Raw genomic sequence first — 18,326 nt, forward strand, 5'->3', positions numbered from 1 at the left:
TTAAAGGGATCCTATAGTGCCAGTTAGTTCCTGGCACCATAGGCTCCTGGAGTGCCCCCCTCCCTCGGGGCCGTCTCGCGTGGGGCTGAAGGGGTTAAAACCCCTTCAGACACTTACCTGAATCCAGCGCTGGGTCAGTTTCCTGACGTCGGCGGGTGAGACCTAATGCGCATGCATTCCCTATGGGGAAAATCTGACGCCGGGGGTCTGTGAGGACGTCCAGCGTCGGATAACGAACCAAAAGTCCGTTTGAATTCCGGAAGCCCTAGAGGGCAGGCTTAGAGCTGCAATGTAAACGTGTTACAATGTTTTACATTGCAGCACTTGGTGCAAAAGGGTCACAGCACCCAGATTACTTCAATTAGCTGAAGTGGTCTGGGTGCCTACAGTGTCCCTTTAAATGCAGGTGTACTTTTGTATGTAGTGTTGGTATTTGAATAAATGGGAGTTTGCATGTAACATTGGCATTTTAATACAGGGGTGTGTTCACATGTAATGTCTGTGTTTGATTGCAGAGATGTGTTTGTATGTTCTGTGTTCTCTTTTAAATGTGGGTTTACATTTGTGTGTAGCATTGGTGCTTGAATGGTGAGATTTATATATAATTTTGGCTTTTGACTGCATGGGTATGTAATGTTTGTGGTTTACAAGCAGGAACATGATTCTAATCTTAAACTGATTTTATGTAAGCATCGAGCTGTCGTGGTGATGGTGCTTGGAATGTTAATCTGTACATGAGGATCGAGAAGCTGCCAGCAAGCGTGTAAATTACCTTACATTTTCTTAACCCAAAAAATAATCCAACCCTACCATTAGGCCTGCTGCAGTAGATTCAAGGGAATGTGCAGGCATCTTACGCCCTCTTTCACCCAACTGTTTATTGCCACATTACACAGTGCTTTGCTAGATACATTTTACATGTACACATGAAACGGTATGCTCTAGGAAAGAGACAACACATTCTAATTGATTGCCAGGTACTCTTCAACCATTGCATCCATTGTGGACATTGAGCATTCATTATCATAAGCCAAACAAGCGTTCTCTATTTTCTGCTCAGTGGAATGCTTGGAGTTCATTAGTTCAGGTCTGAATGTTTGATCGGTTGGTGATAGTAAATGCTGCTACAGCTACCCCCTGCAGCCATTTACACTATTAGGGTAAAACAAGTTGTAATCTGTTAGAAAAGATGTTTTTAATTTGTTCATACGTAGAATACTTATACAAAGTTACACAGACAGAACCTTTTAAAGATAACTTTTTGGGGGTAAAAACATACTAACAAACAGCAAAGTAAGTTCACTTCCTACAAACAGAAAATATATATATAACATAATTTAAAAGAACAGAATTTTAACTTAAAGCGTTATTTGTTTTCAGGAGGTAGGAATATTGGATAATTTTGATTTTTATTTTTTAGATCCATTTCTCAATGATCTGTTTTTTCTGTAGACTGTTCTTTTAATCTTTATGGTTATTGAAGAGAAGCTATTCTTGGTCATGCACACATTATAACAAGATAACATTGTAATTCTAAATAGATATTTATTTCAACAGTAGCTTTTTAATATTTCTGCCAGTTCAGGAACAAGCTTTACAGTATTTTATGCCTCGGTCCTTCTCAAATGCATCCTCCTCCAATAAATCAATTTGTCTAGGTGCTGTACATTGTGCCAACAGCTGATGAGCCAGCCAGACAGTGAGCTAAAATATTTAGTCAGATGCAGGCTTACTGCGGAAATTCCAGTGCTTCTGTTATGAAAGGTGATCAGTTGTGAGTAATGGCAGGGCCAAAGGAAGTCCAAATCCAACATATCTGCACCATGTTTATTTAAGGTGCTCCAAATTCATTTATTTTTGTGCCTGAAGAATTATGATGTCACATATTTCTTGTGTATTCACTCCAATTGCTACATTAGTAAAGCTAAAGGTATATTGTTGAAGATTCGAATTGTGTATATCAAGGTGAATAGACAGAATCTGACCTTTAAAGTGACACTTCAGGCACCAAGGCAACCTGTAGTTGCAGGTTTTGGTGTTAATAATTTGCTGTAATTTTTCCGTGCTCAGTATTGCATAGTTTTTTTGTGTGTGCGTGCTTATTTTATCTATAGATCATTTTTATTTGATACTTATACTTTTTAACTTATTTATATACGTCCACCCAGAATTGAAGATTATACTAGCTTTAGTGTACTAATAATCTTAATTTTAGTAATGACAGGAGGCGAATATTTGCATATCTTTCTTTACTGAAAACTCCAGCAGCATAGAAACAGTAACAACCAATCAGAGAAAAGATATGATGCCCATAAAAGGCCCTGTCTATGACATCACTTCCTCTTTCTTTGAAGCGAAACAATAAATAGCAACAATAAACATAATCATATTACGTCAACAGTTCCACAACATATTAGAATAATCAACTCCAGTAGTTCCGTGATGTAGAGTTATGGAAGGTGAGTCTTTGCCTTGATGAGAAGACGTTCACGCTGTAAGAAAAAAGAAAAAGGTGAAAGGATTCTGGCGTGGTAGCTTGTCCGCATACAATAAACATTAAGAATCTGATATACCAATGGATACTAGAATGAGTAACATATCAATATATATTCATTCTAAAGCAATGATATTTAAGAATCTGTAAACACAACATAATTCAAGGTACATGTCTAATTATTCAGCCTATACAAGTCTCTCAAGCCACATATCTAAGTAGCAAACATACAACCATAACGTACTTACCTTCCTGAACATAGAGGGCATAATCTGTTCAACACGAGAAAAACATGGGAGGGATCCTATAGGGTGGGAAATATTCGCCTCCTGTCATTACTAAAATTAAGATTATTAGTACACTAAAGCTAGTATAATCTTCAATTTTACCACATGACAGGAGGCTTCATATTTGCATTTTTAAAGCTTAGAATTGACCAGTGTGAAGGAAGTATGAGATGTTTGCCGAAATAGAGCGTTCCAAACGTACCCTCTCGCGCTCAAACCGCGCATCGTATAATGTCGGTTAGGGAAGCGTCGGCCGAAAAGGACTTGTGGGGCCACCGCTCCCTTGACCGAGTGGGCTCCGAAACAAGGTTCGACGCCCGCTAGCTGCAATAGCCAGCGGATCCATCTGGCCAGTGTAGCGGTAGACACCTCACCATGAGGTTCCACGTAAGAAGTCAGGAGTAGACCCGTCGCATGAATACGAAGGGGGAATGATTTCGGTATACCCCATTAGCGTTCCGACCACACCTAGTTTGGTGTCTGACACAAAGTATGGGTATGACACGGAAGATGAACTGGACTTAGTTCGTCTCGATATGGTAAAGGTAATCCCGTCTGGTGTGAGAGAAAAAACATCCATATCGAAAGCCCTAACGTCCGTCACCCGTCTAAATAAGACGAGTCATAACAAGAGGGCGAGTTTGGCTGAAGGTTGTTTCAGTGACAAACAAGGATTGTCCTGCTATTCCCCCAAGGAATCACAGCACCACATCCACCTGCCAGAGGTGTGAATACTTGGGTGCCTGGTCTCGATAATTCGGCACCCCGCAGTAGTCGACAAACCAGTGGATCTTGACCTACTGGTCCGCCCTGTACCGGTACGTGCGCCACCGATATGGCGGATCCGATCACGTTGAGGGATCGATATGACTGCCCCAACGAGACCAGGTGTGACAGATAGTTGAGGATCGGTGGGGCAGGTGCGGTAAAGGGATCGGAATCCCTTTCCACCCATCAAACACTCCAGGCCGATCAGGCAGAAATATAGCATTTTCTGGTGCCGGGAGCCTGAGTCCCATCAGAGGTCTTAGTTGGTGCAATAGGTCGTGGACATTTCAGGAGGCCCTGAAATCGTCCAGTCCACTAGTGCCAGTCGTCCTTCCATGACAAAGGAGTGGGCTTCCCCTTGAGTTCCCGTCAAAAGTAGAGGGAAGGTAGGGAGTGGTAGAGGGTCTCCGCGAGACGCCCCCAGGTGATCCGGGAACCACGGTTGGCATTTTCCGAGGGGTGTCATGAGCAGGAGCGATATCCTGTGTGTGCGTGTGTATCGAAGCACCCTTGCCATTGTGGAGAGCGGTTGGGTCCATTTGTATGGGTTCATCCAACACTACGCATCCGGAGGAAGCGTCAAAGATCGATTTGCCGATCCAAGTTTGCAAGTGAAGTAATCACCCTCGGAATTCCGTCCTCACTTCTGCCGACAGTGGGATCCAGTGGTCGCATGAGTGACCGGCGTGTACGTATCTAGCCAGCATTCGTTGCATGGCCCTGTAGTGTAGTGGGCCAGGGAATATGGATTGTACGGAGGAGGAGAGGAATCCCACAATCCGGTGAGTATTCTGAGAGGAATCGTATCCAACCTTAGAGCGTGTCCGATATCCATCCGTATAGGGGTGATCTTGTCGGGGACCGACGCGGAACGTAGTTCTCCAAGTCGATGTCGAAACAGAGGAACTGACCTGACACAGATGGGGGAGCGATTTGTCTGCGTACTACCAAAAAAACCCGTGGAGTCCAGAACGTGAACGTCAAATTTGACCGCAAACGTAGCCTGGATTCGCAAAGGGTCAGCCAGTCTTCCAGGTACACGAGACATCGCACGTCCAAATTCGCGGATGTGAGCCCTCACCGGCTTCAGTAGCTTTGTGGGTACCACGGAGTCGTAAACGGCTGTGTTAGTCCTTATCACTGGGATCGGAGGAAAACTAGGTAGTTTAGGGTAGTGGATATTGACAAGTATGTGTCCTCGGGGTCCAGATGTGTAAACCAGTCGTTATCGTTCAGGAGGTCTAGTAGAAGGTTGATTTTTTCTATCCTGAAGCGTTTGTATACCACGTAGGAGTTCCCTTGGTGATAGGTTGACTCACTAGTAGATGAAGCGGTTGGTGGTTCGGTTCCGCTACCGACCAGTCCTCCCGAAAACACCTTTCCCCGAAGGGGTGTGGAGGGTATGCTTCAGCGAGGTTTGGGCTAAAGTTAGTGTGGTGGGTAAGTTCCCGCCGTCAAATAGTAGGATTTGTGCTTCTGGGCCGAATACTAGTCGTTCTCACGTTCCCCTACCTCAGATGGCGATGTCCAACGTGCGTGGTGGATAGTAGTCTTCTTTGTCGGAAGATTGTGGTGGACAGGGTCGCGGATTCCCAGCGTTCCGTCTACTTGGTCTGTTCGATGGGCAACTTGCCTTAGACCATAGTGGTAGGGGGGGTGGAGCCCTTCCCTTGCCGTTTTGACATGAAGGCTCGTGGGGCTGGGATTCGAACCCACGCCTCCAGAGAGTTTGGGGCAGAGTTCATAACAAGAAACCTTCTCCACTGAGGCCGCTACTGCGTCGTTTATCAATGCCTAGAAGTCCTAGGGGGTTGAGAGTGTTCTCCATGACCCGTTCTCGTCCTGTTGGGAGATAGTGGTAGTCAGTGGGAGTAGTGTTTGAGGGTAGGGGTGCTAGACTCCTGGTAGCACTGGGGGTCACCCAGGTAAAGCGGCTTGAATTGCCTGCATCAGATTGTCTCAGTGTATGAAATACTTGTGTCAAGAGTAGAGGGGTCACCTCCATTAGTTTAATCCGGCTATTGGGAGCTGTGGCGTAGGCGCGATTGACCGGTAGTGTTGGTCCGGTTAGCCGGGTTCACCATAAAGGCACGCCAGAGCTGTATGCACGGATGTAACTATACAGGCTTATTATAGAAGCGCGTGGGACCTGTCTCCATAAGGTCTGCAGCCGTAGGGCCCACGTGTGTTCGACTGGGGTCATCCCAGGTGGTGTGCCATGGTAACCCAGAGGACACCCACATTATAATTGTTGGCACCTTACAAGTATTGCATGCATGTCTGGGGGTCACGTTCAATATGTACGCCAGGTACTGTAACTGTACAGATATGTATCCCTGTGAAGGGTACTCCGTAATACACTCAGTTCACTCATGATCCTGCCTGCAAATCGTATCCAGCAAGGTGGTACTGTTGCTTTAATGTAAAACTGCCAGGCAGTGTTAAAACACACATATATGTATGCAGTTCTGAGTGATAAAGTTGAGGCGTAGGACTTCGTGTATTCCATCGGGGTTCACCCCGGGTGGCGTGCCGTGGTAATCCAGAGAACACCCACATCAACGTAATGGTCTATGAATGACCTTGCATGCATATCTGGGGGGTCACCCCAGGTGGTGTGCCATGAAAAATACCCAGAGGGCACCCACATCAACGTAATGGTCTATGAGTGACCTTGCATGCATATCTGGGGGGTCACCCCAGGTGGTGTGCCATGAAAAATACCCAGAGGACACCCACATCAATGTAATGGTCTATGAATGACCTTGCATGCATATCTGGGGGGTCACCCCAGGTGGTGTGCCATGAAAAAATACCCAGAGGACACCCACATAAATTTGCACCGTCAGGTACAGTAATATAATATGACCCTCTGTAGGGTACGATAATATAATATAATATGCCCTTTGTAGGGTACAGTAATACAAAAAGCCCTTTGTGGGGTACAGTGATATAGTTGATCTTGTTATAGGTACAGTATATGTTTTGTATAACAACTGTGATATTGTATGGCTTCACAATAATACCTAGATTGTGTGCGTGCTCAACATATAGTCATCCAGTGTAAGGCACCATGAGAGATATATCCAGGAGAATAAAAAATTATAATTGTATCAATAAATGAATGTGCCCAGAGAGGGGAACCCCTGAAGGGGTTAATCCAGCTGCAGGGCGCGGTGATCGGGTGATTCCTGTAGGGAATAGTAATATAGTATGACCCTGGCTAGGGTATAGTAATATAGAGTGACCCTGAGTAAGGTACAAAGACATAAAGATCCTGTGTGGGGTATAGAAAAAATATTGTGTCTCCTTTAATGCCTGCATGTAAATATTTGTTTGGCGGACACTGTTGGCAGGCATTGTGGCAAAAAATCGCAACAGGGAAACGTTAAGAATATCAGCACACATGATCCTCTAGCCAGTGTGTAATTACACAGCAGATTATAATATGACCCTGTGTAGGGTAATTAATATGAATTCCCCTTGGAAGGGTACAGTATTGCCAAATCCCCTGAGGGGTGATGTAATATTTCATATGTCCCTGCAGGGACCCTTTAAGAAATATGCTCAGTATAAGGGCAGATAGAGAAACAATAGTGCTATATAGCCTTCATAAGTCAGAAGTTTGCATGCCGTTTTCCCTTTGCAAGGGTTATTTTACTTGGTGTAATCCTAATGCCAGTGAAAGATGAGTTAGGGAAGGAAAAAAATGCCCTGAGGGCAATCCCCAAGCTCGTTGCGGCGGTCGGGGGATTTCCAGACCGCCGTGAAGGTAGGGCGGCCGTCGCGGGTCTCCCGAGCCGCGAGATCCAAGATGGCCGCCAGCCGCGTGTGGGCCGGAAAAAAATGCGGGAAAAAGAGAAATTAACCCCGGCTACCCCCCACCCGTCCCCACCCAGCCCCCTGTATGTACAAAGTGCCGGTCCACGCGGCGAGCGCGGCACAGACAGCCGTGACGCACGCGGACCGCCGCGAAAATATACAAGCACAATAAAATATACAAGCACAATAAACTATACAAGCACAATAAAATATACAAGCACAATAAATCACAAAAAGATAACAAGACCGGTGAAGCAGGGGAACTGAATAAGGGAAAAGGAAAGGGACAGGTTATAGGTAGCAGGGTGAGAATAAAGAAATAGATAGGTAATAAAATGATAAAAGATGTAAATAAATAGAGAGGTAATGAATACTCTGACCTGTTGATGGCTGGAGCAGCAAAGAAAGAGGAAGTGATGTCATAGACAGGGCCTTTTATGGGCATCATATCTTTTCTCTGATTGGTTGTTACTGTTTCTATGCTGCTGGAGTTTTCAGTAAAGAAAGATATGCAAATATGAAGCCTCCTGTCATGTGGTAAAATTACTCTCAAGTCCATGTAAATTCTATGTGCACCGATGCTCTAAGACAGGCAACTTATAATTCAATTAAGCAGAAAAACATGGGCACTCTTGCGTCTTAAATTTGCATAGAAACTTAAAGGAAAACTATAGTGCCAGGAAAACAAAGTTGTTTTACTAGCACTTTAGCTCCCTATAGTGCCCCCCTTCATCGCCCCCCCCCCCCCCCCCCGCCTCCCTCCACCTCTCTTCCTGTGGTGCAGAATGGGTTAAAAATCCCTTCAGTCACTTAACTGTTTCCAGCGGCTTTCCTTCTCCCCGCCGACATCAGCCTGCTGGGGGGATCTAATGCACTCGCTTCTTTATGACTTCCCCCATAGGAAAACATTTATACAAATGTTAGACAGCCGCTAGAGGTGGAGTTAACCCTGCAAGTTAATTATTGCAGTTTATCAAAAACATCAATAATTACCTTTGCAGGGTAATGGGACCTTGGAATATGCACACAGACCACTTTAATGAGCTGAAATGGTCTGGGTGCCTATAGTGTCCTTTTGAACATTTTTAATATTTGCAAAAAGAGTTTAAAACAAAGTGAGTGATGCCAGATTGGCCAACTTACTTCTGTTGTGGGATGAGCACCAAATTCAAGACTGATGATGCAATGTTTGGGCATTTGTTTTTTAACCAGCTAGCTTGGATAATGTTATACAATTAAAAGTTTGAATATTTCATTCGTTTTCATTTATCCTGTCTCCTGCTGAGAGCGCCAACCACTTTTTCCAGTGAGTGTTATTTATGCTGTGAGACACATCTCTCCTGCTTACCAGATTTGCTTCCCATAACAAGTTAAACGTCCCCTACTCTTTATGTTGGCTTAATGTCTAGATATTTGCTTGCAATTCCGCTAGCACAGTGTATAGATGAAATTTGATTATCTATCATTTAAAGGAACACTATAGGGTCAGGAACACAAACATGTATTCCTGACCCTATAGTGTTAAAACCACCATCTCATCAGAAGTGGTGGCCTGATCCAATCACAATGCTTCACCATAGGATTGTATGAGACTGACAAGGAGGAAGATCAGGGGCAGAGCCAGCAGAATTCATAGAGATGAATTGAATCAATGAATCTCTATGAGGAAAGTTCAGTGTCTGCATGCAGGGGGAGGATACACTGAATGTTTGGATGCATTTTATGCAGGCATGACCCAGGAAGGATCTCTAACAACTATCTAAGGAGTGGCCAGTGAAGTTATCACTAGGCTGTAATGTAAACAGTGCATTTTCTCTGAAAAGACAGTGTTTTCAGCAAAAAGCCTGAAGGTAATGATTCTATTCACCAGAACAAATTCAATAAGCTGTAGTTGTTCTGGTGACTATAGTGTCACTTTAAGTATAAAAGTTGTATTTGTTATGACAGGTACCCTTTATTAGTATATGAATATGTTGTTATATTATTATTAGTACTAATAGCATAATAGTATTTGCATGTATTTTAATTATTATTTTATTATTTATATAGCGCCAACAAATTCCGTAGCGCTGTACAATGGGTGGACTAACAGACACATAATTGAGATCAGACCACTGGACGTACAGGAACAGAGGGGGTTGAGGGCCCTGCTCGATGAGCTTACATGCTAGAGGATTGTGTGTATATCGTGCACCACTTCCAGCCTGTGATGTCCTTTAACTTTGCTGATCAGAATCCTGTAGTGAACTAACCAGGTCCTAATTCTGAGAAAACTGTCACCATATACACGTTGAAATTTCTAATGACTTATGTTACATTTTTTATGTCCATGTGATGCTCTGTTTTCATTTACATTTTATTAAAATAATTCTGTAATTAAAAATAATAATAATGCTGGGCCCTGCTTTAAAACAAAACCGAAAAGGAAAAATAATGTGAAATGAAACTTCCCTAAAATTAACATTCTGCTGACCTTGAATGTATGATGGGTCAAAATGGGTATATTTTTGTCACAGAGTATAGGGGAGCTGTGTGTCAAGCCAGGGAATAGGACACACTCTTAACACACAAAGCATGTCAGCAAGCTAAAGTGATTTAGGGGGTCTGCATACCTCCCAGCTCCTGTGTCCTCTGAAGTGGGATGTCTGTGGGAGGCCTGAAAACAGGGTTGGCCAGTGACGTGATTGTCACTGACTCCACTTATAGAAAGCGAAAGAGATCTGCCCAGAAAAGGGTCAGCTTGTCAGACCCTACATGGACTGTTTCAGTGCTCTCTGCAGGGTCTTAGTGTCCTGAACATAGCGTGTGAATATCTATTGAAGCGCTTGTGCTATGCTTGTTGGGGTCACTTCCCTGGTGTCCACAAAAGCGGGACACCAGGGAACGAAGCCAGTATGGTGGAACAGAACCAGAAAATCGTGACTATAGCTTCCCTTTAATGACTTTGGTGCTTCAACTGACCCTTTAAAATGTGCTGCAGAATTAGTAAATTTAGAAATTCTTAGTAACAATAAAATTCTAATGTACATATCTAGTGAGTCATATACCAGTTGTAATAGATAATAACATTACTTGCGCAAAGTATTTGTAAATTTAAATCCTTACTTGCTTTTGGGCTGTCAGAGCTAAAGCAGAAAATAAAACTATTGGAAATTTCCCTTTAGAAACTCTTTAATCATTTGCTTGTCTTGTAGTAATACCCTATCTGCATAGTGGACCCTCATAGACACAAGTGTGTGATACAAATGAAAGTTTGGTTTTAATGTATAGTGCGAACTTTGGGGATAAAAAAACTAACAAAAAACGAAACTGAAGCCAGAGCTTGTGCCAGCCTGTTGGCTGTGTTTCTTATACCAGGTATAGTGCCATTCATTTGGAATGGATTCCTTGAAGTTGGAAGCCATCAATGTTTTTAAAGACATGACCATTCTTGATTCTGTTTAAAAATGGACATCTCTCGCTCTCTCTCGCTCTCTCTCGCTCTCTCTCGCTCTCTCTCGCTCTCTCTCGCTCTCTCTCGCTCTCTCTCGCTCTCTCTCGCTCTCTCTCGCGCTCTCTCGCGCTCTCTCGCTCTCTCTCGCTCTCTCTCTCTTTCTCTCTCTCTCTCTCTCTCTCTCTCTCTCTCTCACTTATAACCTGCTCTAGAACACTATGTTTCTCATAGATTTAGATTCTTACTGGGGATACACTCCCCTTCGTGAGCTCTGCTTTTTTCCATCCTGAAAGATCATCTTTCACTTGGCTTCATGTATTTTTAAAATATCTTCAGTTCTGTCCCTTTAATTCTCTCCCTTTAATTCTCTCTCTAGTAAAGCACATATGTCTTAGTTTTTGCGTGTCTTGTAAAATTCTGTCAAAAAGTAGTTATTTGCTATTTCTCTGAAAAAAAATGGGAGAAGAGCAGAGGCACCTCGTGTGGGCACCAAGGCTTTGACTGACAGCTCGGGGAAACATCTATTTTAAATAGGCATTTCTCCTAATCTATACATTTGCTAGCGAAACTGCTGGCATAATGTATAGCTAAAATATAATGGTCTTTGTGACAGATGCTTCTATGCCATGGCAGCCTGACATTTGGAAGGACAAAAAAAAAAAAAGGAGATTGGACTGTTAATAGCGAAATGCTATTCAACATAGAAACATTTTAAATTATTAATTTTACCAAGAGAAATCGTAATGCTAATTATACACTTAAAGGTTGTTTATTTTTGGCAAATCCTCTGTGGAGAAGATCCGGGAGCACTTATTTATTGACTTTCCAGCTGGGTGTAGTCTTAAGAGACAACTGCAAATGCAACCAGTTTGCTACCATATATTAAAAAGAATTGGAATCAGAATATATACATAGTTACATAGCTGAAAAGAGACTTGCGTCCATCAAGTTCAGCCTTCCTCACATATGTTTTTGTTGTTGACCCAAAAGAAGGCAAAAAACCTAGTCTGAAGTGCTTTCAATTTTGCAGCAAACTAGGAAGAAATTCCTTCTTTTCCCCCTAAAATAGCAGTCAGATATCTCCTTGGATCAAGCAGTTATTACCCCACTAATTAGGAATTATATCCCTGTATGTTATGTTTTTGCAAGTATTTATCTAATTGCAGTTTAAACATCTGTATGGACCTGTATGGATAAAACCACCTCTTCAGGCAGATAATTCCACATCCTTATAGTTCTTACTGTAAAACAACCTTTTCTTTGCCTTAGATTAGATCTCCTTTCTTCCAGACTAAATGTGTGACCTTGTGTCCTATGTATAGCTTTGTTTATGAATAGATTTCTAGATAATGGTTTGTACTGGCCCCGAATATATTTATATAATGTTATCATATCCCCTCTGAGATGCTGTTTTTCCAAACTATAGAGATTAAAAAAAAATTAACCTTTCTTCATAACTAAAATGCTCCATTCCTTTTATAAATTTTGTAGCTCGACTCTCTGCACTTTTTCTAGTGCCATGATATCCTTCTTTAGAACAGAATCATTACTACAATCTCAACAAAGAGAGGTGTTTCTGAATTACTTTTTCTTGATGCCCAGCTTAATTTTAGGCATATTGTGTAAGAAAGACATCATGCAACTGGAAATGGTTCAGACTGGCAACTATAAGCATTTTCATCGTTTAAGACATGCTTTCAAAATTACCGTAGGTTTGTTAATCTGAAGAAGCGATCTCAATGAGGCAATGTAAAATTACCTTATAGAAGGCTCTTCACACATGGAACTTGACTTTTCATGTTCATGTTAAACATAGTCATTTTTTTTCCCCATCTATGATATTTAAGAAGTATAATTATTGATGTATGCTAATTGCCATCTTTTCAATAAAAATAAAGTGAAATGCACTGTCATATTAAAGAAAACTGACAAATCCTGCAGTGCTCTCTTCCTGAAAGCTGCCTGTTAAGTGTTCCTCTGGAACAGAGCTTATTCAGATCACTGCTTCTTTGTGCATTCACATTTCAACGACAGGTGAGCCATTCATTTCTTGGAACACACTGCCAAGCAAAGCAGAGTGATCTTCAGAGTATGCGCTGGGTAGAGAACAATTTAATTTCTTACCGGGTGTCCACCGGGTGCCGTTTTGTCTCCACTACTTCTTTTGGGGAGTAATCTGCTGTCTGCTGTGAAATGTAGCTGATCGCCGTCAGCCAATGACCTAAGCCCTGTACTGCCAGGCTTATTTCAGAGTTTGTGACTCTCTGACAACTGTAGTGGAGGCAGGATTTGTCTCTATGCTCCTGGCACCATAGCCAATACAGTGTGCTCTAGTGGTTCTGCTGCTTAGAATGTACCGACGGTTGATATACAGCATGTATACAGGAAGCACATATATCCGATTCGGCAGGGGTCTTTTCCTCCGATATTCACGACAATTAATAAATTACATCCACTGACAGTGATTTTAAAGTGTCTTTAGTGCAGACACATAAGTAAATGGGCATTGATTTGGAACCAACTGATCCTGTTCCATTTAGAATAAACCTACCAAATCGGCTCAATATGAATAAACAATATCTGCAAACAGCCAGTATAAATATTGTGTGCCTTTCTAACAATTCTAGGTATAATGTTTTAACAATTAAATTTAGCTTGAATTTAACCGTATCACTGGGAAAATCAGATAGAATTTGACAGTAAGACTTTATATATTGAGACAAACTTGCTGAGTGTAATAACTTTCTATGTTCCCTTAGTGGAAGAGCAGTTGGCGTGGTAAGAAGATGCTGGGATCTGAACGTGGAGTAGTGGAAGAATGGCTCTCGGAATACAAGGTGATTATTAACCGTTATTTCTGAACCATGCAGAGGACTGGTATATGTTGCAGCGAGTAGGAGGAACTGCATTGATTTTGCAAGGCATATGTAGGCTTTCTGCCTGTACAGCATGGAATTCTTATTTTCTTGTAACTCTAGATTATCAGATACCTTGATTTTCAATGACTAATCTATTTTCCATGCACTAATCTGGCATCTCTACGACTGACAATTTTCACATTCTTGTTAATAGTGAGAAGCCGTCACTGACGTGATTATGCTTCTGTGTCATGAGTCCTCTAAATTGCCTGTACACTAGTACATCAGGAACTGTAAAAATGACAATGTGCAAACATTGTACTCTTTGATGACACATAAATCCTTATGTAGACTATAACCTTTATCATCACATGCTAGATATATTGATTTGACTTGCGTGTTTGCACAATAACATTTCAGTTATCTGGACGTAACTAGAATATGCTAAACATGCATAAATTGCTGCTTGTATTGTGCTTTTAATATTACATTTATATCCAGATTTTATACACTGATATGTACTGTATGCATCTAAAAGTAGGATAGAGGTTCAGGAGAGGATCTGACCTGCCTCAACCCCCCCCTCCCCTCTCAATTTAACAAAGAAAGAAAAACATATTTATTGTTAAAGTTTGCAGAAATATATATAAAAAAACATTTAACATGCATCTGTCTTGACCATTATAAACAAAATATTATCTATACACTGTTCCAGTCAAATTGCTATAAAGCCTATAGATGGATAGTTATTTTTTTTTATTTTTTTTTTTTTTATTTTATTTTATATTATTTTGACGTTTTTTTGCATGGTGATGAAGGTTACAAAATTATGGGTCCAGAGGGTTGTGCTGCCAAGTGATTCTTCCAATATTAACTAATGTGTCCCCAGTTTAACCACCACATGTATACATTAAATCTCTACCTATATTAAGGTGAGCTTGTCATTCACACAATTTGTAAATGACAAATATTTATGGCTGAGATATAATGTAAGCAGTCGTTATGGCTGCTGTTATTTATTTTATTTTAGTATGAAGATTAAATACATGTGCAAGTGTGAAAGATGCTCTCTGTAATTTATTTATTTTAATTTACATAAACATATATGATTATAGGCATTAACTCCCTTAGTCTATGCATATTTAAATCAGGTGCTGGTGCTAAATATAAACCACCCTAAACCAGTGACTGCCTTTATCTTGTAGTGACAAACCTGTATTCCCAACGCTGTAGTGTTCTCTTCTGCCACTTAATCTGCCTATCGTCCCGCTACGTCATACTGACTCTTCTAATTTTCATTCAATTCTGTGTTCCTTCAATGAAATGGAGGTTAACTGTGGGAACCAAGTTTGGCTTGGTTCTCACAGCGGTAGTTTCCCTAGTTGCTGTCATGTAGACAGCCACAAGAGGCATATTTAACTCTGAAATGTAAGCATTGCCGTATCTACTAAACGCAATGCTTTACATGGCAGTGTGAAAACTAAACGACTACTGCACTTAGACTACTTAATTGAGATGAAGAGGTCTCTTTGTTCCTTAAGTGGTCCTTTTGGGTTTTTAATGTATCACGAACGTCATATCCAACACATCATAGCTACCAAGCTGGGTTTGTGTGTTCTAAAGTCAAGTAAACCCCACATTATTGCCTTTATTCAGCTGCATCCCATCCTATTAGTCAGAAGACTTTACCAAGCAAGGCATCCAAGACATTGACACTGGTCTCATTGCCATCACATCGGCATCTGCCTCTACATTCCTATAGGAAAATCCAGTGGCAGGTTGAGGCAGTTGGGAGTTATCTTCTGGAACTCCCTTACTCCCTGCCGTCCTCTTTAGTGTGTGGGATGGTGCGGCTCTGCGCAAATCGATGGAACAACTGGGCCCGGGGCAGCTGCTCCATTTGCCCCGCGTTGAAGACTGCCCTGGGCTATGCGATAGGCTAAAGAGAAGAATCATATGTCCTACATTAATGAAACACTAATGCATTTTCTATCAAGTCTACTAACACAATGTGTAGATGCAATTTTCCACGCAACCATATCCATTATAATTATGTGTATCTTGCATATTAAGTTTATTCTATAATAACGTATACATTTTTAAAAAAAAAATATTCTCCCCACGTGTTGTTTACAACAGGTATTACCTGAAACACAACTCCCTGCTTATGCTGCAACTCTTCATCGAAAGAAAACCCTTGTGTCTGCGCTCTATAAAGTTATCCAAGACCCTAATAACGAGGTGAGCGCTGATAACAATTTTCCTTTTGTCTCCCATAACAAAGTTATTCTAAAATCTTAGTATTGTTGGCTATCTTTCCCATTTTTTTTTTTTTAATTCTTTGTTTTATTGAAGCAATGTGAGTTCGTTACAGAAAGGAAGAAAATGAAGAATAATATATCAGTGAGTTTACATACATATGCAATAACCATTAACATTCATATACATTCTCAGGTGTGTCTGCTTCATTTTATTTTTTAGGGTGGCGCTGTGTCTGGTTAGTTAGGCACATGTGACTGTGGTAATGTAGTACTAGGCATAGAGAATAACATGAGGATAAATTCAACATAACAGATTATTTGAACTGGCACAGTGTGTCATATAGCGCAGAACTAGGGCTTTAGACGATACCTGCTTATTACTACGCTACACGACCCGCTGAGTCACTACAGCTTGGAAAACTGCTGCCACTAAAGCTTAATTTAAAGATTTGGCAACCACGCTTTCAGCAGTACAGCTGAGGTGGGAACACTATGGCAGCTGTGATAACAGGCTAGAGCAGTTAGTGTGGCTGGGTAACATAGGAGAGATTGCCGGCTAGTTAGCAAGGGTCGCTTGAGAGTTTCTTTCCCATTTTAAAGTTACGTTGTGGATATTTTCAATCAGACCTATTTAGCCTACCTTTCACAAGTTAATTCATTAAACAGTAATGCATCAAATCGAACAAATACTACTCTTTAATATTTTGAATAATATTTTTTTATTTTTTTGCATTAAATCCACTTTTTATTGATTTTCTTAAGAAGAAATATTTTGAAAGACGAATCTCTTTTTGAGAGAAAGGGACTGAAGTAAAAAATCTATGGGTATCGACTCTCAAAACAGATTACCCACATGAGAGATATGAAACTCAATGTAGTTGGAAACAAAAAAAAAAAATAGTATAATCTTCATTACGCACACTGACTACCTCTCCCACTTACACATGATACAAGGGTCACCCTCCTGTTTAAACGGGATTCTACTCACAGTTACGTGCTTTTTATTTTAATCAGTAGTACGATGCATGTGGCCTTTTTGTAAAAAGAATAATACACAGTGTAACCATACTAGAAGTATATTATAAACGTATTTACCGCCGGTACTTGGTTCCATCTTACCTCGAATGGATCCCCACGTATCTCCTGATTGCTGGCGCTGTGGCAAAGCTTTTGGGTACATTTTATCATATTTGGTGGCAGTGTGAGGAGCTGTACAACAAAAGAGACTCTCTCTAGATTACTAAACTATACGTCTAGCAGGGAATTAAAACTAACAGCACACATGTTCTTATTCCATATTGGCTTCCCTCCCGACAATAATAATGCAAAAACCCTTTTGATTCCTGTTTTTATAGCCACAAAATTAATAATTACCAGAAACTGGAGGAAAATAGGCTCCCTGAGTTGGTCCGGAATAAGCTTACAGGTTAATTTCCAGTATAGAATGGAAAAGGGGTTCCTACCAGACAGAATGTCCACAGACAAATACGAAGAGGAGTGGCTACCCTGGCATTAATTTAACACAATTTATGGTCACTAGATATAACCCTCTGTCCCCCCCCACCGCCCTCTCTGCCTCTAATATGACAGGTGTGTCTGAGGTGTGTTTGTAGGTTACTAGTTGGGAAACGTAGGTCAGATGCTGTATGATAAGGTTAATGGATTACATTCGTTTTTATAATCAGAAAGATACTTAATATGCTTTGGAATTCACCTATTATTTTTTCCCAACTATGGACCTAGTTAGTCTGTAAGAAATGTAATATCTACTGCTTTTGTTAAATTAATGTTTATTGTATGTAAAAATGCAACTTGTGAAAAATAAAGAAATATTTAAAAAAAAACAAAGTCCCTATTATGATACCGGTCTTTAAGCCTTATTAGATAAGCATTCCTCTCACATTAAGGCACCTAAGTATGGTAGTCCCTACCATTGTGGAGATAGCCAAAAAATAATATTAAACCCCCAGAAAAAGTACTGCCACATCATTATGAACAGTGTGCTGAAGTATTAATCATGAAATTACTATTTTAATTGAGTAAATAATTTGTCACAATAGTTAGATAGTTTACATAGATAGTTTAAAGGGATATTGATCAGTAAAAGGGATACTAAGTGATTATAGGAAGGGGGAAAAGGAGACACCATTTGGACTTAGTGTTTTGAATCTATATATCCAAAAACATTCCCGTTGCCTTAGGAATTTGACATAGTCCCCTCACCAACTCCAACCCACCTAAGCGTAAGCCCTTGGGGTCACCTGCATGGCACTCTCTGAGATGTCTTGAAATGGGAATGTCCTCTGGATTTTTAGGGGACCTGATGTGTTCTTTTGTCCGTTGTTTAAAGGGGCAAAAAGTTTTCCCAACGTATTTGAGATTAGATTGGCAGGTGAGTAGATA

At 41.0% G+C, this 18,326-nt stretch overlaps 1 protein-coding gene across 2 annotated transcripts in view; it reads left to right on the plus strand.

Moving 5' to 3' along the window:
- The window catches only part of HYCC2 (hyccin PI4KA lipid kinase complex subunit 2), a 103,431-nt gene that overhangs the window by 53,759 nt on the left and 31,346 nt on the right, over window positions 1-18,326 (plus strand). For both annotated transcript variants that reach the window (XM_063429865.1, XM_063429866.1), the window contains exons 4-5: window positions 13,564-13,641; window positions 15,802-15,903. In XM_063429865.1, the coding sequence (XP_063285935.1) occupies window positions 13,591-13,641; window positions 15,802-15,903 (153 nt within the window). In that variant the 5' untranslated portion in view covers window positions 13,564-13,590. The remainder of the gene's footprint in view (window positions 1-13,563; window positions 13,642-15,801; window positions 15,904-18,326) is intronic.

Source organism: Pelobates fuscus, chromosome 8, assembly GCF_036172605.1.
Source record: "Pelobates fuscus isolate aPelFus1 chromosome 8, aPelFus1.pri, whole genome shotgun sequence".
NCBI classification, from domain to species: Eukaryota; Metazoa; Chordata; class Amphibia; order Anura; family Pelobatidae; genus Pelobates; species Pelobates fuscus.